Genomic DNA, 26,417 nt, shown 5'->3' with positions numbered 1-26,417 from the left:
TGCACGACACAGCCCAAGTGGACTGCAGAGCAGATTTTGCTCTTTAAACTGTCTTTTCAGCAACACTTCATGAACCCAGATTATTCTTCAGTTTAAAGGTAATAATTTATTTTGCAGATAGTGTTTTAGAGTACATATGAATATATTTGCATGTGAGCTGGCCACTGACTTACAAGCCCTCTTCAGATACTTTATATTACATTCAAGATCTGTGCATAGTTATATTCCTAATCAAAATCCAGTATTTGGGCAAATAAATTTGTATTGCATCATGTATTCATCAATGGGCAATCTTCTTTCAACGAATAATATATTGCCTTGCAAATCCTTATTAACGGGCTGGTTCTTACTCATGTACTAAATTAGTTTGAGAGTCATACTGAGCTGGACAGCCCTACTACTCTCCATACAAAAGAAAAATACCTAATGTAGCATACTGTCAGCTGAAGCTAAGTTGGCAGAATGTAAAGACTCAGCTAGCTGGCAACAGATGGGCTACAGGCTTCTTCTGACATGATCTGCCATCCAGCATATGTTAGACCGCCTGAAAAATCAAGGGGGTTTAGACTGAGGCTTTGTTTAAAAAAAGAAATACGTCTTAGCTTTTGATAGAGGTGGCCTACAGCACAGTCAGAGGAGTAAATGTGGAGTAACTTGGTTAAGGTTATCCACAGCACAGGAAAACAGCTGTGGTGTTGTTCATCGCATTGGTTCTCTTCAAAATCCTTTTCTTTTTTGCTTTGCACACACTCATATTAACAAATGTGCTTAAGAAACAGCAAGTAAAGCTGGTTGGGCTTGAGGATGGGTGGGCAGAACAGCTTGCCTTTGAATATCCAAATGCCATAGACCAGTTTCTGCCAACTGAGACCTCAGTGCCTCGTCGAGGGCTGTGAATAGACTGGTTTCTTGCCTTGGGTAGGGGCAAACAGGTAGCGAGCTTGCAAAGTCAGGTAACACATTGGGCTTGCCTTGGGCAGGAGGGAGGAGGAGGCTTTCCCAGAACAGATCCATCTTGGCATTTAAATTGCATAGTGTTTTAAAATAAAGAAATAACACAGCTCTGGGATCTTGAACATTCTGGACTTTATTTTTATTTCCCTGTGGGAGGGGAATGGCTAATAGGTACCAAGCATGAGTAGTCATATCTAATTATAAAACAAGTTGGTTGCATTTTAGTTGTCAAAACTCTGATCATCTTCTATCGAAGCATTTTCTACTGGAAGTTTTTGACCAAAGAGCAAGTTAAGTTTTTGTTATAGGATAGGTTCTGTGCAACTTAATTATTCATATGAAACTTATTGATTTAGGTAGGACTTGTGAGATTTTTCCAAGCAGAACTAATAGACTTTTGCCTTGATAAAAGTCAGTAAAACTGCACTAATAAAGGTTTCTCACTCGGCAGAGTATTTGCTTGAACTGTGAGTATTGCTATTCCTTCTTTTGGGCAGGCTTAATGCTGCATCCCAGGACTTTCCTTGGTGCTCATGCTGCAAAGAAACCCTTTGGGTCTACAAGCACCAGCTGGGAGAGCCATGAAGGTGCTTAAAGGTGTGTGCATCTTTGAAGCAGACACACCTGCACAGCATTACCATTTTAGAGCTTTGAAAACACTGCAAGAAAGCATTGATGTGTTTCATTGCGTGCTGTGGGCAGGTGTTGGTGGTTTGACCTGTCCTGGAGGGGGTCAGAGCGCAGCAGATGACCTGGGGCTGTGCATCCCACTATGGTGGACTTGGCATCAGTATTGGATTGGGTTAAAAAACAGCTTTTTGCCGAAGAGATCTGTGAATGCTGAGGTGAAAGCACTGAAATAGGTCTGAGACCTGAACTTTCTGCATCGTTGGGGGTTCAATCAACCTTTCATTAACCAGCTGGGTCCGGTTCCAGCGGGCAGCACCTCAGCCCTGATTCCCAAGTGCCCGCAGCTGCCGCGGGAGGTTCAGCTGCTGCAAATAAACCCAGAAACCCATCAAACCACCCCAAAACCGCGGGCCGGAGCCGCAGGCTGCGGGGCCGGGCCCCGACCGCCAGCAGGCGGCGCTCTCCCCCGTCCCTCCCCGCCGCGTACATGGGCTCTCCCGCATCCCCCGCGCTCGTTGGTTCGCTCCCTCCCCCGCCTGGGAACGGGCGCGGGGGGACCGGCCGCGCTCGCCGCCGCCATTTTAGGTGCCGCTGGCGGGGGAGGGAGGGGAGGACCGGTGAGCGGAGCGGGGCAGCGCTTCTCCTCCCTCCTCTTCCTCCTCCTCCTCTTCGGGGCCGAGCCGTGCCCTCCGCCCGGCGCAGAGCGGAGCGCGGACCAGCGGGGGCGCCACAGCCGCCCCGGCAGCCGGGGGTGCGCGCTGCCCTGCACCGCTCCGCGCTGCCATGCCGCCGCGCCGCCCGGGCATGCCGCGTTCGCTGCTGCCGGCCCCCGCCGCCTGCCTGCTGCTCGCCGCGCTGCTCTGCGGAGGAGCGGCGGCCGCTCGAGGTAAACAGAGCCGGGGCGCGGGTGTGGGAGGATGCTCGGCACCGGCAGGGGGGAGTGGGGGGGGGTGGCAGGTCGAGCTCACCATCATCGGCTTGCGCCTACCGCTCCCCGGGCGCCCTGTGGGGCTGTGCCGCCGGCGGACCCGCCGGGCGGGGGGCCGGTGCCCTTGGCTCAGTTCGCCCTTTGAGGTTGGGGGGGAGCGCGGAGAGGACATCGCGGCGGTGCGGTCGGGAAGGAGGGCGCTGGCCGCCCCTCCCCGGGGCTCGCTGGGGGCCCGCGGCTGTTGCACCTGCGGCACCAAGGGGAGGGCAGGTGGGATGGGGGGGGTGCTCACCTGCGTCCCCCGAGCCCCTTCCGACCGCGAAGGTCAGGCCTCGGCCGCGGGGCCCGGCCCGGCTGCGGGGGGATGCGCGGCGGCGCTGGGTGCCGGCCGCCCGCCCGCCTGTTACATAACGGCTCCCTCAGGCGGGGTCCGCACTTGTTGAGGGGGGGTTCCGCTGGCGAAGGCCCCCGGGAGCCGCTGCTGCCCGGTGCGGAGCGGCCCGGGCGCTGCAATCGAGCGGCAGCGCTTGGAAAGGCGCCACGGCAGAGCCGTGACGGGCTTGGGCTTGCCTGGGGGAGAGCCGCGGTGGCCGGCGGGGTGGGAAGGGGGAATAAAACCCCCTCGGGGAGCCCGTGGGGAGCCGAGCCTTGGGGCTGAGGTGGAGAGCACCCGGCGGTGGTGAGCGAGAGGAGGGAGGTTTGCGGAGCATGGAGCGGTACGGCGGTTCTAAACGTTGGCCTGGTGGCTATTGATTGATCTTGTGGAGTAAAAGTATACGCATTGCAGGTCTCCTCCTGAGCAGATTTCCATGAGAGGCTTGCAAACGTTTCCTTACCTGAAGGTTACCTCTCGAATTGAGAGGGCCGTTTCTGCAAGATTTACTTGATCATACGATGGGATTTGAGATCGTGTGTTTAATTTGAACATAGATCAGAAGCGTGGCTGCAAAATGCCTTGCAGATATATTGGAGGGATGTTCTTGAACAGAAACAAGTCATTAAGGGCACATCTTGCTGCAGTTTCCCTACATAGGACCAAGAAGCTGCTGCTGTAAGTCAGCAGCCAGCTGTTTAGATAGCGGCTATGATTTACCTGTGGGAGATCTCTTTAAGTTCAACCTATTCACTAGCGTTCCTGGAACCATGACATTTAATGCTCAACCCACTAATACAGCCAGGTGGCTTTTCTATCATTCTAAGTCATGCATAGAACTAAGACTAAAACCTGTTTTCAAAGTAGCTAACATGTGCTTGGAAATAAATGGCAAATTTAGGCAGCTCTGACAGCTCTTGTGCAGTTTGTGGAAGGCTCTGCTCGTCTTCGTCTCATCTACAGAGCTGTTGGACTGCAGGTCCTGAGCTGTTAAACTTAATCACACATTACTGTTTGATATCTGCTTTGGCTCAGTATGTGCATTAGTCCTGGAGGCTTTTTGGCTACTGCAGGGAGGCCTGTAAATAGTGTTACATGAGGATGCATTTAACAAGTAAGCTCTGGAGAGCACCTGGAAAGCTGCTCAGGTAACTCATTTCCCTGTTGTTAGGAGAAACAATTGTTTGGAGGCATTTGTGGTAAACTTCCAGGTTTGGGCTGTGTTTTCAGCGCCGTTTTCCTTTCAAGTTCACCTGAGATATTTTTCACCTGTGACTTTCGAGCTGGTTGGGTTCAGGTTCTAAAGAGGTGAATTCTTGTTCAGCTGATGTACAAATCTCAATTTCACTGGATTTATCGTGTGATTGGTCAAGTTGACCTCAATATTGCAAAGCTTGCTGGACTAACGTTGCAGTAGAAAAGCTGTAGCTAGTGGTGCATTCACATAGTGCTTGTCAGAGTGAAGCAATTGGATGTTTATCGACAGAGCTGAATGGGGAATCGGAATGGAATGACTTTTCTGACGAGAAGACAGTGCAGTTAATGGCTGCTGCTTCTGGGCTTACTGACCAGGTAGAGGGATATACCTCTGTTGCCTTGAGTCCCTTCCAAACTATGGTCATTTAGGGAAGGGTATTGATCAAAATAATGCTACCTTGATGAAGCTTTGCTGATCTGTGATTATTTCAGGAAGTTATCTGGTGCTATGAATGTTTTAAATCTAAACCACAAACCACTTTGTCACTACCACGGTCTTACTGCAGATGTTTCTTTGACACAGGAACAACCTTCATTATATGGGGCTGGTGGTTAGTTTCTATCTCCTTTCTAGAGGCAAGGCAATTTAAGACTATCTGAAAGACAATTTGGCTATTTCTGGTGGGTTTTTTCCCTCTAAGGATTTATAAAAGCAAGAGAACACTGAGAAAAGACAGAATTAACCAGTGCTAGACCTTTCTATGATGCATAATGCATGCAAAAGCATAATATACAGCCATCTGTTTAGGGAAACTATTTTAATCTCTTTTCCTGTACATATTATATAAAATAATACAGTGCTGAGGAAATGGAGGGCAAGCATGGTTTACTTTGTGTGTTTGGAATACTCTTGTGCCAGTTGACTTCTCCCATGTTATCAGACTGCAGGTTGAGCTGCCTGTGCCAAGTTATCAGGGAAATGTATCAACAGCAACATTTCTAGACTTGTAGATAGATAACGTTTCTGCATGTTTGGAATCACCAAATTGCAAAGGCGATGATTGGGGTTTTTTAGGAGCAGGACAGAAGCTGGGCTCATGGATTTCCATTTCTCATGGCTTGGAGTTAAACCCAGACCAAGCCACAGGACCTTATCTCAAACAGATTAAATTAGAATTTGGGTAAAGCAGCATTTTCTGCTGTGAAAATCTATGTATCTGATAGCTTTGTGTCTATGAAACTGTTCTTCAGAGGAGAAAAAGCTTGTGTAGTCATTGATGTTCTCTGAACAAAAGCGCTTTACCATTTTCCTGAGCCATATCTCATTGTCTGTAGCTGCATTCAGAGAATGTCTCTCAGATTTTGTGATATTAAGGGGCATAGTGATACCTCACAACATAGGAGCATTCAGGAAGTCAGAAACCTTGGTCTAAAATCTTATTTTGCCCTCTAATTCATTCGATTCATACTGATTGACTCATGGTGGCTTCAACAGGGACTAAACCTCCTTAGGAGCCTTTAGAAAGGATTATTAGAAACCTGAGCACCTTTGAAGAACTGTCTGTCTGTCTTTTGTTTATAGTGTTAGGTCTCATCTCACTTGCTTTGTATTCGGGCTGAAAGCAAGTTGCTGCTGCAGCTCCCAGTTGGTTTCCTTGTTTTTAAATGGGATCAACAAATAGAGCCAGGAGTGCCAGCTAGACTGAGATGATGGTTGCTGTATTCATAAATAAGATTCCCTTTCAAGGAGTGAAGTTTATAAATATGAGAGCAGTTAGAAAGTGATTTCCATTCTTGCACTAGAATTAGCCACATTTAAAAGAGAATTTATTAAATGCTCATAGTTTTCTATTTCAGTGTTCTGCTTTAGCTTAAAACATGTTAAATTTCACTTAAAAAAAGTAGGGCTTTGATGCCCTAATCCTGTTTAGGCTGTTCTGTGCTGGAATATTTCTGGTTTGCTGTTTTCCCTGCCAGGCTTTTAGCCCAGTAGAAATTTGGTCAGTAGGTCCTCTGTCTGTGATCTTTGGTGCTCTGAGCGTTTCTTCTGCTGCAGCTGTGGATGCTAAAAGCTGTGACTAGTTTGTGCGTGGTTTGCATGTAGCTTAGTTTCAAGCTCATGGCAAAACTTCCATGTATCTTTGTAGAAATAAATTCAGATTTAGGCCACTGGTTCAGTGTACAACAAGAAACTCTCTGTAAGTGGTGATAAACCAGAGATTGTTCCTTAGGCAAACTATAATTTAATAAAACGCGTTATATTTCTACAGCCGTTAGCTTGAATATGGTGGATGGAGAATTACTGTTAACTGTGCTGGCTGAAACCGACAATTTATAAGCATTACCTTGTGCTCCCGCAAGGTAAAAGAATCTCATGTGTCAAAGAATCCAAGATAGAGATCTGAAATTGTGGGGTGAATTTCAACTACCTGATTTTCCTTCAGCTAGGAACCGTAGAGGTTAATGTTGTGGCTGCCCCTGCCCTTACCTAATAATCCCTTTCCTTGTGCAGATTCATCTCTGTATAATCTATTACTGCCTACAGCTTTCATGTCCCAGTAATGGGAATTAGTTTGTCTTGGAAACCCATACCAGAGAAAAGTGCCATGCTATCAAGAAACTCTGCATTTGAGCAAAACTTGTGTGCAGTTTTAGCCCATGGTTTGTACCTGGTTGTAAAACAATGTTTTTTGGTAAAATTTGAGGTATGAGAAGACCCCATTTAATGAACAAATACAATAGATCTTTTCAGAACCACTGAGATAGTTCAAGTTGTTTATATGCAAAATTAATCCTCACCTTTTTCTCACAAGAGGAACAGCTCTGCATTGCAGGTTGGCTGAGCTTAGGGCAGGAGCAGAACACACATTATAATCAGGCTGTGCTACACCCTTTGTTATTAAACTTTACTTTCAGGGTGGAGGAGGCATTATTTTATTGTGTAGATCTTTACTCCTTGGCTGAGCTATATTTTTCTGTGGTTCTGTACTACTCAAACTTGTTGCTTTAATGATATTGCATGGAATTTCATCAGAACAAAACTAAACTATGAATTGTCAGGGTAAGACATACTTGAGAGTTTTTATTGTCTCTGAAAGGCATACTTGCCTCTTTTACATCAAGAGAAACACAATTAAAAGGATGTACAGCGATCAATTATTGTCAGACCTTCAGGACAGGAGTAGAGAATGATTCTGCTTAGTTTATTGAGTGCAGTTCATTTGAATTGACAGAGAATATAATTCTTGGTATGCAATCTCTGGGTTTTTCATGAAGTCTCAAAGGTGGATTTTACAAATGAGTGTCTTAATTGTCACTGGGTTGAACACCTAGCTTTCAAACTCTAGCACTTGTTACATCATCTTCATCTGTTTCTAAAGGTAGCATGGGCTAAACAATGCTGTACATTAAAGTAGATACCCAGAAGAAAAAGTATATTCCATTACAGCCCTTTCTGGTTGAGGTGTGTCTAAATCTTCACTTATGTAGGTGCCAGATCCCATTTAAGTCAAATTAGTGTTCTGACCACTTGTAAGAAGATAAAGGAAGTCCTTGGAAAGGACTCTGATAAGTACATTTAACTTTAATATGTTCACATTCAAATAATAGAACAGGATTAATTCTGATTTGTTTGAAGATCATAGCTTTTGATTAACATTTCCATACTAGCCCTAACCCCCCCTGCTCTGCCTATATATTAGTTTACTTTCATTAATTGTTTTAAGCAGCAAGGGAAAGTTGCTGCTGGTTGATCTGATGTGTATTCTGCATTACTTTTGGTGAAGCATCCTTTCTTTGAGGTGCTTTCCTTTTTCTGCAGTTCCAGTCATTGTTAGTAAAAGCTGGTCTGTTCATTCATGGGAAACTGAACGGATTTACCTAGAGTACTTTAAAAAGCTGTGTTCAAGGCATACATCACGTCAGGTACCAGTTTCCTTTCCTCCTATGTAGTTTAGCAGCAGTTATCTTTAGATAACCCTGCTTAGGTGGCTCGTGCTCACCTTGCAGATGTGTTCAGCCATTGCTTGGCAGCAGTAAAGGCGCTAGCATGAGCTGTTACAATTCAGTGGGCAACTTGGAAAAAGAGGGATGCTCAGCTGGCTTTAAAGTATTTTTTGGCCACTAAAAGCTAAGTAGAAGTCAGCTTGCTGTGTTGTGCCAGGGTAGCTTCCCCCACTTGACTAGATTAAATGCTAGTTGGGATTTACAACAGATTCCAGTTGAGGCGCTTACAAATAGTGTGAATATCGTGTTTCAAGGAAACCAGTGTAGTTTATCCCAGTTAAATGGCAAGAGATTAACAGCTCAGGGACTTTGTTAGTGTCAAGCTTGGAATGGGTGGACTTTTGGTTTGAAATTAACAGTTTATTTGAACAACTTCCTCTAGATTTTAGGAGTTTTGTGACAATTAGAAAGGTAGAAAATGGGAAAGGATGGTTTTCAATCCAACATTTAGCAATATTTAAGCCAACCAAGATCAGAATAATACTTGGTTCAATTTCATGGTTGGTTCAGGGGCAGTGGTAGTGTATCACTCATAAGTTGTGCCTCATATTTCAAATGCTAGCTGGAGAATTTCTTACAGTGTGTAGTTACGCTGGAGTCAGGAGATCACTAATATGGATAACGGGCTTTTCCTGGATATTCAGCAGTAAGTTTGGTGTTCTCAAATCCGGTGATGGTTAGCCTTCATAAACACTGAGGGATTTAAGCTTTATGTTTTAAAATCTGGTGATGTTTTAGCCTTCCTAAACACAAAGGGGTTTAAGCTTTATGATTTTATTGTCTGCAGCACAATAAAAGGACATGACTTTGCTTTTAACTGAGCCTGTTGTTTGAAGGTTCACTAGACTCTGCAGATGCTTAACATACTCATAATTCTGTTCATATGTGGTTGCAGTGCTTCAAGCTTTTATAGTACTTCCTTACCCTTCAGTAGTGGGATTTACTGTGGGTTGCTAAATCAGGAGAAGGTTTCTCAGTGCTTAAAACCAATTAATTTGTCATCTGCATTGAGAAGCATTAGAATGGAGATGGAGAGGGGTTTGGCAGAGATCTTTTTTAGGATTTTATACTAGGTCCTTGCAAAGAAGATGAATGAATGAAGGGGGTCTGAGCTGTTTGATGTTGTTATCGGTGCCTTCCTTCCAAGAAAGGAACGATGATGCGTTAGAGCCTCTGAGCATGGCAGAGTTCCTTTTAAAACACCACGTTCCTTGGAGGGTGCTGCAGCAGTGTACTTCTCTGGGTAAACAGAACCGTGTGGTTGACATTGAGCTGGCTGTTTGGTATGCTGAATATTGAAAGCATGCCCATGTGAGGCAATTGAGGCAGTAAAGATAGTGTTGCCATACTGAGTAAAACCACACGGTGGTAATTAAGCACTATTTGCATTAAAATAGTTTGTTGTGAGTTCTCTCTTGCTGCATTATTATGTATGAAGATATTATATCCTGTCTAGCAGTTTGTTGCTAGTAACAAGTAAAAGATTGCAGATGAAAGCGTATTGGGAGAGTATTATGGTTTCCTGTGAGAGTTCTGTCATTTTTAATCATTTGCTTAAGTGTCATTTTGTCACCATTTAGTTTAACTCCCTGAAGAACAGCCCACCAGCTGCATCCCAGGTTTTCCTTGTTGGAGAGCAGTAAACAAGTCCTTGTGTTTCATGTTGGCCAGTCATTTTTCATCTGGTGCTGAGTATAGGTTTTCCTGGTGTCACACTTGGCACTGATGGCAGTGACTCCCCATCACTGTTAGAAGGTTTTTGAGTTGTATTTCAGGGACATCTTAAATCCCAGCATAGTTAAGAGACTAATTTAGATTCTCTGAGTTACTTTTGGGAAGCCTGCAGGGACACTGAACTCTTCTGAATATATGTGGCCAGGATTTTGTCTCAAAGGTTTTAATTTAGTAAAACGCAAATTCAGATTTAGAAAAATGAAAGAGGAAAATACTGAAATCAGTATTATAAAACATTTTCTAAAGTTTTCAGTTTCAAACGTTTTGACTTTGTTTTCCTTTCAGTTAACAAGCATAAGCCATGGATTGAAACAACCTATCATGGTATAGTTACAGAAAATGACAACACAGTGCTCCTGGACCCCCCTTTGATAGCCCTGGACAAAGATGCACCTCTGCGTTTTGCAGGTAAAGAATTCATCTGCATTTCTTTCCTAAGAACTGGAAATGCTTTCTTGAGGACAAATGCTGTGTGTTACTTACTGTGTTTTCCCTAACAGCAGCATAATGCTTCCAAGCTTTTAAACCCTAGGGGATGTTTGTGCATGGACCAGAGTTTTGTTTCATATTTATACCTGTAGCTAAATGTCCAAACCAGAGAGCATTCTATATTGCAGGTATTCCGTGTTTCTTTCAATGTCATGTGCTTGTGTGAGTTCTGCTTTTGGGGGAGTTACATTGGTTTTCAGGGTTTTTTTTTGCATTAGCGTCTTTTCCTCCATCGCCTGGATTCCACATTTCACAGCATTCAGTCTAGGAGTTCTGAAATAATTCTTTTCTTACCATTCTGAAGAGAGTTTTTGCTTTTCTTAGTGGTTTTGATTTGTGTCTTAACAGATTGAAGACAATAATGAACAGAATTAAGGTTGCATTTCTGTGGTCAGTTGGCTTAGCAGTTTGGAGTATTTATGCATGTGGGACATTTTCTTCTACTGAAGAAAAGGGTTTTTTTTCTCCTCTAGCAACGAATATAGAGAATGATAAATGAGAGATTTGCAAAATGTAGGGTGATTGTTCTGTTTCAACATATGACTGACAAATGAGAGTTTTCTTACAGACTTATGCAGTAGTTTTGTCTTCTGTAAACTGTATTAAAAATGCAGTCTTATGGAAGACACTCTTTTGGTTTGACAAAGTATTAGAAAACTCTAAATACCATTGGTCATCTGCAGGTGTTGGTGGTACTGAACAACACAAGCTTAGGTTAGATACTTGCAGAAACTTAGTTGGTTAAGTAGAGTTTTAGAGTTAAGAATCCCAGTAAAATACTTAGAGGATGTGACAGCAGCTGTTTTGGGGAACATTGCTTAGCCTGGCTTCAAGGAGGAAGTGATAGAACAAGAGGATGATTGAGTGAACAGCCATTTAACATGTTCAGCATCCTGACTGCATGGTGTGCTACAGTATTATGGCAGCTCAGTCACAAGTTGTTAAAGTGGTACTTAAAGTAACAGTTTTGAGTCTGTAATTATCTCCAAGGCTGCTTTATAAATTCAGAAAGCTAATGGTAAAGCTCTGAAAATCAGACTTTCTCAGGTGTTGGGTACACATAGCAGAGGTTAAGTAATCCTAACTAGAAATAAAACTGCTCTCTAGGAAATGAGAAGTCTCAAAATGAAGAAGCTTGTGCTGGGAAATGTGTTTGTAAAAAGAGGTCTAAGAAGGTTGAGTCGCGTCTTGGAGATTAGGGGAATGTGAATCATCACTTACAGTTCCCAAGTGATTTAAATGTAGGCGCTGGGAGTTTGGCAGCATGGATCAGATTTTGAAAATGGCAGTTTTATACCTCTTGGTGGATAGCAAAGGCTTATTGAGTGCTGGATATTGTGAAGCTTTGAGGAAGTACTGGCAGACTATCCCCAAATATACTATCAGATTTGCAGAGGAAAATCCAATATCAAAACACCCCTTCAAATGAGAGATGCTTTTCCATTGTGTTGATGTAAATTATACAAACCTGCTTTATTTAATGAGGGACACATATTTAATGATGAACATAAAAATGAACACTTTTACCAACTGGAAGTTGTTTTTGTTAAACGTTTGTATAAAGATTATGTGGCTTGGCTTTCAAAAAGTAACAATTCTTAGGCAGCAACAGAACAACAGCTTTAAAATAGGGAAATTATAAATCCAGAACTGTAACTTTGTGAAGAAGTTTTCTCGATATGACTGTTGGATTTGAATTGCATCAATTTTGAATGACTGTGCTGTGGGAAACTATAAAAGTGTTTGTCTCCCGTTAAATGGAACAATACTTGAATCTGTCTTTAAGGAGACCAGATGTGGGAGATGTGTTGAATCAGCGTTATCAGTTCTGGCTGGTGGTGCTGTAGTCATGGCCTGGAGCGGAGAACAGCATTGTCCTTGTCCAGCAGCATCTATGTGGGTGTGGAAGTGTGAGAAGCCCATTAGATCAGTGACATGTTTTCACAGCAAAACAAAGCAGTTTGGAGATTAAGTGGCTGTTTCAGCCCTAACTGGTATATTCCTACTTACAAATCAAATTTATTCAGGCTTCAAAAGGTTGGTATTTAATTAACTGTACCCCCCAGCTGAGCTGTGAAGCTTCTGAGCTGTCTGGATATTTCAGATACTTTAAATAGAGCTTTTTGCTTTATTTCAGTTTTGAGATGTTGAAACATCCTGAAACTAGGCCATTTAAATGCTTTGTAGTAGATGAACTGTGGGGCAAGCAAAAGTAGTATTTTATTGCTTTGCTCACTGTGCTGTGGGTAGGATCCTAAAATTCAGGCATACAAAAATAAGTAGGGTTATAAGGACATTTCTAGGCTAATATAGATGGGTTTAAATGTGGAATGACACTTCTGAAAATGGAGTTTGAATATAGTCATGGCAGGATGCCTCACCATACTGCCCAACGTGTAGAGAGCCTATGGAGTCAGTCTTTTGTACCATCAGCATTACAGATCCGCTTGAGAAGACAGTGACCATTCTCATTCCTCAGTGAACCTTTTCTACATTACAAATTGAGTCATGTTGGAATTTGATCCTAAATGGTTTTGCTGAAAACGTAAAGGACAGCTACATTTCGTATTGTATGTTAGAGTAGTTCATACCTAAAATCGATTTGATGTCTGAAGCTCTCAGTATGGATTTCCCCTTTAATGTGCAAAAAGGAACTGAATTTGTATTGCATTCTGGATGCCTTCACATGAAAGAATGTTACAAGAGCATAACACAGGGTCTCGCTAGCAAGGTGTTTGAAATGCTTCCCTGTTGGTTTGATGTGCCTGTAATAGGGTTTGAATCCCTGTTCCCCCAGCTCACCCCTAGTGAAAACCACTTCTCAGCCACAATACTTTATTTTCCCCTTACGAATCTGGGATGCAAGAAGTATTTTTGTGGGGGTTAGGAATTTTTTGACTTACGGCATGAATATGCATAGAGCTTTGCAAGTGATCTTGCAGAATCTCTATTCATTCTTTAAAATGAACCCCCAAAATCCACCCAGAAGCATGTGGGGTTCACATGTGTAGGGGGCAAGCACTGATGCTGTGTCTCTGCTATACCACCAGCCCCTGTTTGCCCAGGGCAGGGACTGTGCTGATGTCCTGTCTGCAGTCAGCCCCTGTGTAATGCAGCGCTCAGCTGGGTGGTGGCTATGAAGAAATGAAATGTAGAGAGGATGAATGAGACTGTGTCATCAGACAGATACAGGTTTTGATCTCATCCCATCCAGCGAGGGATTCAGGTGCATAGCTGGTTGGCAAACCTCAGAGGAAATTTGTTGCAATAGTATTTCAGCCATTTTTGCACCAAATTGAAGGCATGCATGAAGTGGCATTTTGTTTTGTAGCTCTCGTGGTACACGGACTGAAATGGAGTTACCACTAAATGTGAGATTTGAAATTGCTTTGCTTTTTAACAGCTTTGTATGATACTAAGAAAAACAGTTTTTTAGGAGATGTTCTACACATACTGGAATAGGAGGACTTTCCTGAAGGCTTTCCATGACCCTCATGCAGACTGCTGCTTGGTTAGGGCTGGCAGAACACCCTTCCTCTCCTTCTGTGGTGTGGAGATGCAGTGATGTAGCTGACTCCAGAGTTTAAAGAGTATCTAGTCAAACACTGTATGTCCAGTTTAATACCTTATGTACCTTCTTTATAATACAATTCAGGATTTTACATCGTTATATTGTAACAGTACAGAGAGAGATAAAGCAGAAAAAGTGATTAAAACCTTAAAATTCTACCAGATCTTCACTGTCATTTGACTGTGCTACACTAGAAAGAAGAAATGCCAAATATCTTTAGGACAGAGGACTACTGTATGCTTTCTGGCTAATATAAGTTCCACAAACCTGTGTTACCTATAAAATGAAATGTGTTTTTCAACTGCAGTTACAACTGAGTGAAGCACTGTGAAGTGCTCTCCTAGTCACAGTATATTCAGCTGAACGGTTCCCAGTATATCAAGCATAAAATAATTTATAGATTGATCATTATTCTGCTCTAAGATCAGGACAGGTAAAAATTTATTTCAGTAATATATCTCAAGTTCAGAATGAAATGAGGAAAAGCATTAAGCACATACGGCATAGCGTGAAACCTTAGGGAGCATGGTATGGGACTAAGCTTACTTAATGGCAGTAAAAGTTCACTGCCAAGAATTCTGTAGTCACAGAAGAGCCTTACCTGTCCTATATCAAAATATGCATTTCATAAGTGAGATGAAAATGAATACCCATGTATGGGAATATTAGTCTGTAGATTGTCATCTTTGTCTTGCAGGAGCTCTCTAACAGTCTATAATGTATTTTTGAGAAAGGAAGGGAGCTTTAATTCTGGAAATATTTTGTACTTCAGAGAATTACTCCTTTTTGCTTCTTTTCATTGCAGAAACACTTTGAAGAAGGGAGCTCAAAAAGCCTGTTAGGTTGGGAGCTCTGCATTTGCTTATTTAGAGCACTTATAAGTAACACCAAAGTTTTCATGCATGCTAACTTTTCCAGTCACAAGAACCTTGTCAGTGTAGTCGTAAAAGGGCTTTTTGTTAATCTTGCTTGTGTATGAAGTAGAAAATATGATTGTGTTGGGTGAGTTATTATTCTGAGAAACATCTGGCAGGAGCTGAGCTATACAGTACAGGGCAAGCCAAAGCTTTACCCCTTATAAAGCATCTGGAGACAGATCCTTACCAGAGAGCTTCTTTATGTCTTATGCTTAGAAGCCAAAACTGTAATACCTGAACTTCCTAGCAGCCACATTGGGGTTGATGCCAGAGTTAAAGGTCACTTCAGGTGATAAAAGAACTGACCAGTTTTTAACAGCCTTCCCTTCTTCAAATAGGTAATTGCTGCATTCATCTACTTCTCCCTCTTCCCCCCATTATCAGGCTTTCTGCTTCAATGTTCCCTTACATTATTTTTCTTCTTGTAATCTTCATGTTCACACACAGTGTTTGACTCCCAGAGTTACTGGAAGGGAGCAGGGAGGTGGGTGTAGAGGAGTCAAGAGATACGCAGTATTTAAAAGCCTGCAGTTGGAATGTCACTTCTGGCTAATCAGTGGTGTCAGCTGTGAATTTAAACAGTGTAAAACTTACTTGGGTGAGCCTATTGCCAAAATACATTAAAATCTGGGATTATATTTATATCCTGGCTAAGAATAGACTGAAATAAATTATGTGGGTGCCACAGGAGTGCATTAAAATCAAGGGTTGATTTAAATCTAAGGATTACCTGAAGGGAGTTTCAGGGAGAACCTTCTGAGAGCTATTTAGAATCTGGCTCCTTTTAAAATGAAGGCCATCATACATTGTAAGGTAACTTGCCTTAATTATATTTCTGCTTCACTTTTAAGCTGTAAATTTGCCTTTCTAAGAAAAATGCTTCTCTGTAACTGTAGTGCCTCGTCTCTTTCCTAAGGCCGCTCTAGAATGGAGACTTGAATTAACTGTGTTACTGCAAGTTGAAAGGTGAAGGAATTACCAGGAGATGTGGGAGAAGAGATTTTAAGGGTACAGGTCTGCTCTGCTGTACTGGAATTCAGGTCAAAGATGATGATGATGATATTTGATATGCTGAGTGATACATAAAAGGTGGTAGTTTGAGGGTTTAACAAATTATGATTTCCAGGGGAGTGAAGAATAGGGATAACTCTTCATTAAATCTGTGAAACCATTCCAGGTGCCTGTCAGTCATCTAATACTGTTGTAAAACTCAGTTATATCTGAGATCTCCTCATAAGTGTGGAAGATCCAGGACACTGCAAGGCTGTACTTTCCTGGAATGGCTGGAAGGGCAAAGCAGACTACTTTGGGGCATCCTCAGCACTGATAGTTGAATATATTTGAGTACCTAAATCTCTTCTGTCCAGCATTACACTATTTCAGCAGTAGAATAAAACGATAGAAGCTTGGTTTGCTTGTTTAACCTGGAAAAGTGACATGCTGCTAGGAAAATATATAGCTTCCTCCTCTAACTCCCCATTTCTTACATTACAGCTTTTACGTTGAGCAGGCTGACAATTTAGTGTGTATTTTTAAATCATGAATTATGTCAATACTGTCAAGTTTCGTGTAGAATTTACATTTGACAAACGTGAAGTATTACACAACCTAAACTGCTAAAAATGTATGTGGAAACACAAAAATCTCATGACTACTTAATTTATTAGTATTTTTCCTGGAGCTCAAAAGGGGGATATGAAGGTTTTATTTGTAGAAACGTGGTGGTTTCAGTATAACAGATAAAAGCTTGTTTAAGTTATTTAATGTGTCGTCTTTACATAGAATAGTATAATGCATTCTGATAAATTCTGCTTTCTAGTTCTTCATCAACATGGAATTTTGAAAATATCTTTAGCAGTTGGTATTTAAAACAAAGGGAAAAAGAAAAAAAGCCTTTTGATAAACTTAAATCCTTCAAAATTGTATAAATGGCAACCTGGAGTTAAAACATTGACTCTTGTTTAACAAAACTAAAACTCTAAAATTGTAACAGTTACAGCAAATCTCCACTGGAATTTGAAAGGACAATTTTTCCAAAGCTTTTCTGTGTAATGTGTGCATCTTTGCCTTTTCCTTATTTGCTCCCTTTCAACTTTTCCTGTGACTGACTTGGGTTTATCTTTTCTCCCTTTAGAGAGTTTTGAGGTGACAGTCACCAAAGAAGGTGATGAAGGGTTCTTTCTATGCCTTTTATGAACATTAACCTACTAACTTTGGTTATGAAATGGGGAATCAGCACTTAAACAGAAGATCCTGTCATGCTCTTTTGTCCCATTTATTCTCCCAGTTTTTTTCTATTTTCAAATATATTGATAAAATCTGTATGTAACCAAACCCTTGGTTAGAAATATCTGTAAATCAGACATCCATTTGAACCACTTGGGATTATTGAGCACTATATGGACACTGAAGAAGTTGTTTTGGGGCAAATTAGTGTTTTCTGATATTTCCACTGATAGCTTACTTCTTTGGGACAGCTTTTTTCATATGCTTTGGAAAGTAATATATAACTGCTGAAGCATTGGAACACCTTCCCTGCAGGGTACTTCAGTAGCTTAAAATATGGAATCAAATACGTTTTATTGAATACCTCTGGCCATGTTTGTATCCTTGGTACTGAGATACCACTGCAACTAGAATAGCAAAATAGTGTTATATGTTGGTGCAAGAAGATCACCTTCAAGACAGAAGTTACACAGGTGAAAACAAAGTATAGGTGATCAAAATGTTTGTTGAGTGCCTTTTGTCAGCACAGCTAGGTGTGCTAAGCTCACTCCCCATAATGGGCTGACAGATGGACCTAGTGGTGCCAGCAAGAGGTTTTGTAGTGTCGTATTAGGTTTAGATATGGTTTAAAATGATGTATTAAGCACTTCTCTTGCAAGTTTGTTAAGATGAAGAGTCTGAATAGAAGGGAAAGCCTACTAAATCATTCCATGTGAGAGCTTCCTTGACTAACAGATTTTGTGTGTGTTAGTAGATAGCTGTTGAAATGGATGCCTGAGAAGTTGGTATTTCTACCTTTCTCATTCAGTAGTTTATTTTGATTCCCTAATTTTAGCCAGGTACATTGCACAGGAAGACTTTGTTCCTTGATCTGTTGACAGAATTTCTGTAATTATGGTGCTGAACCTGTACTTGAAGCTTTTTCATCCCTTGACTTGTAACTGTGCATTTTAACCTTTTGCTCTGGTCAAAATGAACAAGCTGCCCAGCTATTCCCAGTAGCTTGGCATAGAAGGTATTACCAGTGGCCTTGGCTGTATGCTCTCATAAGATCTCTTACCCTAGAGCTATATCAAGTACTCCTGTGAAATGCCTGTCTACATTTCTCTTTTTCTCTTTTGTATTCCTGCATGAATGGATGCAAAGTAAACCAGTTGCTTGGAAGGCAGACGTATGCTTCTTTTTACTAAAGTTCCCAAATATCACCCATTTTAAAGCACAGTGCTCTTGCTTTGTCCACAGACCCTCACAAACCCTTGGCTGCAAAATATTTGGTCATTTATTTAAGAAACAAAATGAAAGTGTAATAGTTTTAACCAGTTCTAACCTCTCTTACTTTGAATCTGTAGGTGAGATTTGTGGATTTAAAATTCATGGGCAAAATGTTCCCTTTGAAGCAGTGGTAGTGGATAAATCCACTGGGGAGGGAATAATACGCTCTAAAGAAAAGCTTGACTGTGAGCTACAGAAGGACTACACATTCACCATACAGGCCTATGACTGTGGCAAGGGACCAGATGGAGCAAATGCAAAGAAATCCCACAAGTAAGTAAATCTGTGGTAGGCTGAGGGGAAGTTTGGTTTCAAGAGGTCTCCTGCTCATGGTGATTTATGGTCTGTGTATTTAGAGTAAATGTAAACCAAGTGTTACTACTGAGGGCTTTAAGGGTAATACAAATAGCAGCAAAATGAACATGAGCTGTTTTGACACCTCTTTAGCTGTGTTCTCAATGATCATACAGAATGGTTAGGGTTGGAGCATAAAGCTCATTTGGCTCCTGATAACTGCTTTATCCTTTGATGTGTCTGAATTTGCATTAGAAAGTAGTGTGGGGATAGAAGCAAGAAAACTGATGATATAGTTAAAATCCATCTAGAGTTGATATAAAGAGTTTGCATGGGATTCCAAGTCATTTATTGTTCCAGTATTGAGTTTCTAAAACAAACTGGTTTGAGAGGTCAATCTATATTAAACTTAACCAAAATGGAAATGAAAACATGTTGCTGTCGTTTCCAGACAGCCTTGCTGAAAAAAGCTGGATCAATAGCATACATTTCATCTCTGCCTAGATTAAAGAATGAGAACAAAGCAATCTTCAGCTACTCTTTATCTAAAGAAAAAACCACAGTATAAAATGCTCTTTAGAAAATCCACTTGACAGTAACAGTTTTAACACCCTGGTGTAAACATCTGTAGAGCATGTGGAAGATTACCATCTGTGTGAAGAAAAGAAGGGCATAAATAAGATGAGGAATAGACAGCAGCAGTCATCTTGGTGACAAATATGACCTTGTTACTCTATAGCTGTATGCTTCAAATAGCAGAAAGTTATCTCCTTAAGAATTACAGAAAACCATGTGATATTCAATTTGACTTTTGAAGAAAGATGTCAAGGAGAAATAAGGCATTACATGTTTTGTTGGGTTGGCTGGAATTGTATTCTTCAGTTTGATAGCGTACAGTTCCTTCTCTGCACTGTAGAACTTAACCTGTATTTTTCTGCCTGTGCTGGTTGAGATGGTTATCCAAATTCATGGCTGCGTAATGAAGCAGTGCAGATCTGGCAGCATGCTCTGCAACTCTTCTTTACCCACAGCAGGAATGCTGGGTTTCTGAGACCTGCACCTACAAACCACTGTGGAAATTTCCCTTGTCCAGTGCTGTCTGTGTGGGGTTTTTTGTGGCTTTTAAGCATCTTAGGGTTCATAGGATCACGGACTGGTTTCAGTTGGAAGGGACCTTAAAGCTCGTCCAGTTCCAAGCCCTGTCCAGCCTGGCCTTGAAAGTTTAGCTTGAATTTAGCTTTTAAAGTCAGGAGCTTAAAGCTGTTTTGTACAGAAGGCTGTTTTTTTTTTGGTGACATTTATTGAGCACATAGGATAAAATAAAACCTTAAAGACTTTTACTTTAATGGAAGGGCTGTAGTGATTAAATTCTGTATTAGTTTACATTCCATCATTCACCTTTTCTTCTTGCACATTGGCAGAAACTGCATTATTTTCATGTTCTATATATACCAGCAATCAATGACAAGTGTGAAATGATGTAATTCAAGCTGTTTAGGATAATCTGGCTTGGCTATATGATGTGTTAAAGTGTTTCTTTCACTTACGTGATTCTTCCATTTAAATTTCATTCCTACCTCCAAGAAGTAAGCCAGTTTTCACTGACTTAGCCAGCTCAGTACTTCATTAGCCAAAGCAAGCTAATTAAATGCACTTGACTGAGCTCTGAGTCTAAGACCAGTCTTAACTGCCATTCTTGTTCACATGAAATGAGAACTGGGTGTTTATATCAAGTACTCTGACAGCAGGAAAGAACTAGAAAGATTGTAGTGTTTTAACAGAAGTAAGAGCCTGTTTTGTCACAGCTGTGGTTTGTTGTATTTCTGTAAGACAGTGACAATTTAATGGTTGCAATACAAAGATTTGGATTTTATTTGCAAATAAACAGTAGTAAGCAATAACCTGGAACTACACTGAATTCTATAGCAACACACCAGGAAAACATCCGCTGCTTTCCTAGTTAAGTGGTTGAGACTGGTAGTTTTATTAGTCACTGGTCAGTTGGTTCTCCGAACTGGAATTCTGAAGGGATAGCTTCATCTGTACAAGAGGGAGCTTGTGAAGATTGTAAAGTTCTGTCCTTCCTTGCATGAATAGGAGTTTATGATATGTAGCAACTGACCTTTGTGTTTTATTTCCAGAGCCACAGTACATATTCAGGTGAACGATGTTAATGAGTACGCCCCTGTGTTCAAAGAGAAGTCATACAAGGCAACAGTTATTGAAGGGAAGAGGTATGACAACATCCTCAAAGTGGAAGCAGTGGATGCAGACTGCTCACCCCAGTTCAGCCAGATTTGCACTTACGAAATTGTAACTCCAGATGTACCTTTTGCTATTGACAAAGATGGTAAGAAAATCATGTGAAACGGAGTGGAAATTACTAATAGTTGCCACCCTAAGAACAGGACTTCAGACAGTTCAGCTTAAAACTACAGCAGCCCTGGTGTAACCCTTTCCTACAACATAGTTAAATGGAGGTGTTCACTTCAGCAGTTTGATAATGAGAAATAAGATGTCTTTCAGTGCCAACACCATGTGCTGCTGTCAGGAGCAGATGGTGTGTTGCATGTTTGTTGTTTCTTGTAAAGTGCTTTTCAAAATAGAGGTAGCTGTATTATGTTTCAAACCAGCTCCTGATAGGCTTTTTTTTCCCCCAGCCCTATAGTTTTTTATTCCATTTTAGTATAGCTTTTAAAAACGGGATTCCATGTGTGTGCTTGTCTCATTTGAGATGCTCCTGATGTGGCTCTGGAGATTACAGTGTCATGGTTACTGGTTTTGAAGTGCAGTGATTTGCTTAGGTTGTTCCTTTCCACTGGTGATCTGTGGACCCTTCAAGATCTATAGAACTACTTCTAGGTGTTCAAGCAAGCTGATTAATCACAGCAAACCAGTTTTTAGTGGGCTTTAGTTTGAGTTTTTCAGGAATCCAATGGATAATTTTGGGGAATTGCCGATGGGTAATTGTCATGGGTGTGCAGATTGGTAATTTATGTATCAGTTACCACCTCTGAACAGTTTCATTTTGGGTAATACGCTATTAAGAGTCTGATAAGTATCTGCCTGCTGTTCTGTGTATCTGTGCTCATCTCTGGATTTATGTAATTTTTAAGGATCTGCACCTGATCTCAGGCATTGAAAAGTCAAATAGTGAAGGGCTAATTCACTCCAGTTGTGTCTTAAAGTCTTGGGACCTGTATGAAGTACAGAGGTGGTATCTGGGTATATTTAATGTTGCAGTGACCTTGAGAAATGAATAGAAATTGATGTCTTGATTATTGCTCTTTTTTTTCTTGTATCAGGTTATATAAAAAACACAGAAAAGTTAAACTATGGTAAAGAACATCAGTATAAACTGACAGTAACAGCATATGACTGTGGGAAGAAGAGAGCTGCTGAGGATGTGTTGGTTAAAATTAGCATTAAGCCTACATGCAAGCCTGGCTGGCAAGGTTAGTTTCATCTTCTCCCTGTCTGCTTTTAGCATTTGCTGGTACATTCAGTTAAACATGAGAGACTGTTAATATTGTTCTTTGTATAAATACGCAGGCTGGAGCAAAAGAATAGAATACGAGCCTGGTACTGGTGCATTAGCTCTCTTCCCTGGTATGCATTTGGAGACATGTGATGAGCCAGTAACCTCAATTCAAGCAACGGTGGAGCTAGAAACTAACCATATTGGTAAAGGCTGTGACAGAGACACCTATTCTGAGAAATCCATTCACAGACTTTGTGGTAAGAATGCTTTTGTTCAGATCAAGTCACCTCTGTCTTAGTAGTTTTTCTTTGACTATTCTGTTTGACCACAAATCAGTTAAGTAGATATGGTCTTCATTGGCATGTAGTTTTCTAGCATGCAGTGAAAAGCATGAAATTGGCTGGAGGTGACAAAGTAATTCTCAAATGCAGTAAAGAATCAATTTCTTCTGCCTCTCCGCTGGTTTATATAGACTAATAATTTCCCTCACTTGAGATTCATGTTCCAAGAGCTGAAATAATTTTATTTACAAGGAAGGGTTTAGCCATTAAAACCTCTCTGTTTTTCCTGGGTCATGATGATGGAATCTTACAAGGGTTTGAGTCAGAAGGGACCTTAAAGATGATTTAGTTCCAGCCCACCTGGCCTGGGCAGGGACAATGATGGATGTGAAGGATGCAGTTAAGAAAGACATGGTGAAAAAGCAGATGGAAAACCAGGAAAGTGTGCTTTGGAAAGAAGAGGTTACTTGCATCAGTTACATCCGTACTGTGCTTCTCCTGGGAATTAAGGACACCTTGGTATCCACATACGCTGCAGTTAAAGATCCTGTGAAAAGTTCATGAATCCTTTGTAGCCAACATGGAAGAATTGAGATAAGATGAATTAGCATTAATGATCTGTGTCTTCAAATTCAGTTGAAGTTAGTTGAAAGTATGAATATGATGTAACCTTAGAGACCCAGGCTATTCCCTAATGATGTCACTGGGACATTAATGATTTAGGCTTGAAAAACCAGCAGTCTGAGTACCTGCTGGGTATCATTGCTCCTGCCTGTGATATTCTTGGACAGTGATCTGGGATGGGATGCTTATGCAGCCTTCTTCAACTGGATGGTTATTAGTCTTACAACTGGTGCACCGTTAAGAGAAAGGCAGCATGTGCATGGGCCTGAGGGACAAGTGGTATTCATGTAGTGGTTCTTGTGAGAGAGTCCAAACAAGGCTCTACAGCTGCAGAGATAGTAAGCAAAACAATTCTAATGAGATGTCTACCCAGAAGTTAAATTTATAGAAGTCATTGTGATTATTACATGTTTCTTATTAATGCCACGTTATTTAAAGGGAGAATTGCCTGATGGGTGGTGGTAGTGCATGATCCTGATGGTGCTGAACAGTTAGTGCTCAGCAAACCAGTTTGGTTTGAAACCAGCAGTGGCTACTTTAGTTTCTACCTTTTTTTCATTTGAGTGTTTTTATTGTAGGTGCTGCTTCTGGCACAGCTGAGCTACTTCCACCTCCGAGTAGTGCTGCTAACTGGACAATAGGACTTCCTACAGATAATGGTCATGACAGTGACCAAGTCTTTGAATTCAATGGCACACAAGCTGTGAAGATCCCAGATGGTGTTGTCACAGTCAATCTAAAAGAGCCCTTCATGATTTCAGTATGGATGAGGCATGGGCCTGGAACCAAAGAGAAAGAAACAATTCTGTGCAATTCAGACAAGACAGGTTTGTCAATACTTCAACTGTAAATGATCTCGCTGTTGGGTTTGCTTGGATTTATATGCTGTGATAGCATCTGTGAGATCCTTAGGATTTTTCTCTAGGTTAGATTTTTCTTGTAAGTGAAATGGATTGTGAAAGTCACTTTTTCTTGTGCTTACCTAGAGTCATGGCCTGAGATTGTCTAGCTTCAGATTAGGCAGGCTTGTTTTTCTAGTTCTATTTCAGTTTACATCATACATTTCTTTGCTGTGGTAGATGACTTATCCTTGCAGTGCAGTCTTGATTTGCATCTCCAAAAATAGCCTTTTTCTTGATACTGCCTAAAATCATTTAAATACATATTTCAGGTTTAGTGACAGCATTTGTTGCTGTATCTTTTTTTCTAAGAGGTGATAATTTCTCTCTGTCCAGGGATGAAATTTTTCACCCTGTGCATAATCTCAGTCTCTGTGAATGCTGCAGACACAATTATTTTAGAGATGCTGTTAGTAAGAAGCAAATCTGATAACCCTGTTTCCCTAATTGCTGGCTAATGGGGGTAAAAGAATTCTTGGCTTAAAAAAGCCAAGCAGTGAATTAAAAAAGCTGGAGCAGTGGATTTGTTCAGTGTGTTAGAAAGATATTTCATTTAAAATGCTGCTGTGTTTTTCAAAGGAAACTACATTGAATAGATTTTAAATTTTATTTGAAAATAAGAAAGATTTAACAGTATTTGTAATATCCTAAAAGCATTTCTTTGAACAGGAGAAAAGTGACTGTCATGCAGAACTAGGTACAGATAGTCTCCTCTTCTCCCTGCATTCGCCTATGCTTATTAGCCAAAATCCACACTTTTTGAATTCATGGAAGTGAATGAACTGGAGAAAAAAGGCAAATGTAAATACAGCTTTTCCTGTTTCAAAGTACATGGAAGCAGACCTCCAAAACAAGTTTTCCTTTCCTATTCCTTGGTTTGACCTTACTGTATAATTTTGGTAACAGGTAGTTTCTGGTAGTACAGATACTTGCCTTTGTTTCAATGGTATATGATGCCACATTGAAAGACTGGAACTAGGTTTGCTACAGGGAGGCAGTTTTGACTAAATTGCACTGAACAGCACAGTCAGATTTAATGTGGTCAGTCTGAAAGATTGACATGATTTTGGTGGGTTTTTTCATTCCCTCCTTGCTTGACTCCTCCATGCCGTGGAATGGATGGTGTAGCTAAAATGTTTCTTTTCCTTTTTCTTACCTCTTTCTCTAGCATTTCACCTTTGTGTTTATTTAAAATGATCAATCCTTCACAGCCACAACTACATAGTTTCCTCTTAGGAAAGCATGTCTACTTGCCATGGTGTACATGTTTCTAAACAGTAACTAGATGTGATAGAAGCTACTCACTTGTAACAAAAAAGCTCTTCTGTTTGCAAACAGAGCTGTTCCTCTTTTTCTCCTGCTCACAGGCTCATCTGTGACATGTCTGTTGTACAGTGGATTACTCATAGGTTCTTTAAAGGTGCTCACCCTAACTACCATTACAGATGTTTTGTGTTCCTTTTAACATGTCTGATTTACTTCTACATTTGTTTCTTCCTATCAGCTACTTGGGAATTTATGTATGAAATTGCAGAACAGGTGAATTTTGTGGAGTCCTTAAACTTTACAGAAAATAATAATGCTTAATTGAACCCCTCATGCAGATATGAACCGGCACCATTACACGCTCTACGTGCACAACTGCCGACTTGTTTTCCTCTTCCGCCAAGATCCTTCGGAGGAAAAAACATACAAACCTGCTGAGTTTCACTGGAAACTCAACCAAGTAAGTTTGAAGGGGGCCTATAGGGATGCTGGGGAGGGACTCTTCATTAGGGACTGCAGTGATAGGACAAGGGGTAATGGGTTAAAACTTAAACAGGGGAAGTTCAGATTGGATATAAGGAGGAAATTCTTTCCTGTTAGGGTGGTGAGGCACTGGAATGGGTTGCCCAGGGAGACTGTGAATGCTCCATCCCTGGCAGTGTTCAAGGCCAGGTTGGACGAGGCCTTGAGTGACACGGTTTAGTGTGAGGTGTCCCTGCCCGTGGCAGGGGGTTTGGAACTTGATGATCTTGAGGTCCTTTTCAACCCTAACTATTCTATGATTCTGTGATGTTAGAATGTAGTGAAAGCCATTGGAGACCAAACTACCTGATAGTATAATAATTAATAAGTGCTTTTAGCAGCTCCAGACTCCTGATGTCATATTTTATAGGACACTACAATACTTATTTTATTGGTGATCAGGTGTCAGAGATTCAGTTTCACCTTTTCATCTTGAACATAAAATGCTACTGTAGTGGTTGTACTAAACCCAGTGAAACTCACAAATCAAAGTACAAGTCATTGTCTTGAAAGGCAGGGAAATGTGGGTTTACATGTGAAAATAGTCTCTTAGCTGTGATGGCAGTTATCTTCACTAAATATGCTATAAGGTAGTGTGCATGAGAAAGCAGGAAGTAGTCCAGTTTATAGCATTAAAATAGGATAACAGAATAACTTACCTTCTTAATCCTTTTACACACTGAAATAAAACTTGTGACTCTTTACACATTGTGAGCAGTAGCTACAAATCAGGCTTCTTAATCAGGTTTTACCC

The 26,417-nt window shown here is 41.1% G+C and overlaps 1 protein-coding gene across 4 annotated transcripts in view; it reads left to right on the top strand.

Annotated features, from left to right (window-relative positions):
* Positions 1 to 2,139: 2,139 nt before the first annotated feature.
* The window catches only part of CLSTN1 (calsyntenin 1), a 36,075-nt gene continuing 11,797 nt past the window's right edge, over positions 2,140 to 26,417 (top strand). The window contains exons 1-9 of one of the 4 annotated variants that reach the window (XM_061347933.1): positions 2,140 to 2,470; positions 10,107 to 10,229; positions 16,933 to 16,962; positions 18,374 to 18,569; positions 20,732 to 20,940; positions 21,896 to 22,045; positions 22,143 to 22,328; positions 23,555 to 23,803; positions 25,480 to 25,601. In XM_061347933.1, coding sequence (XP_061203917.1) covers positions 2,368 to 2,470; positions 10,107 to 10,229; positions 16,933 to 16,962; positions 18,374 to 18,569; positions 20,732 to 20,940; positions 21,896 to 22,045; positions 22,143 to 22,328; positions 23,555 to 23,803; positions 25,480 to 25,601 — 1,368 coding nt within the window. In that variant the 5' untranslated portion in view covers positions 2,140 to 2,367. The remainder of the gene's footprint in view (positions 2,471 to 10,106; positions 10,230 to 16,932; positions 16,963 to 18,373; positions 18,570 to 20,731; positions 20,941 to 21,895; positions 22,046 to 22,142; positions 22,329 to 23,554; positions 23,804 to 25,479; positions 25,602 to 26,417) is intronic. The other 3 variants (XM_061347930.1, XM_061347934.1, XM_061347932.1) reach the window with 3 other exon arrangements.

The sequence above is a fragment of the Neopsephotus bourkii genome, unplaced genomic scaffold, assembly GCF_033783945.1.
Source record: "Neopsephotus bourkii isolate Nb327-2 ecotype Australia unplaced genomic scaffold, CSIRO-AGI_Nbou_v1 NB_333, whole genome shotgun sequence".
NCBI classification, from domain to species: domain Eukaryota; kingdom Metazoa; phylum Chordata; class Aves; order Psittaciformes; family Psittacidae; genus Neopsephotus; species Neopsephotus bourkii.
This window is presented reverse-complemented; position numbering and strand designations above follow the sequence as displayed.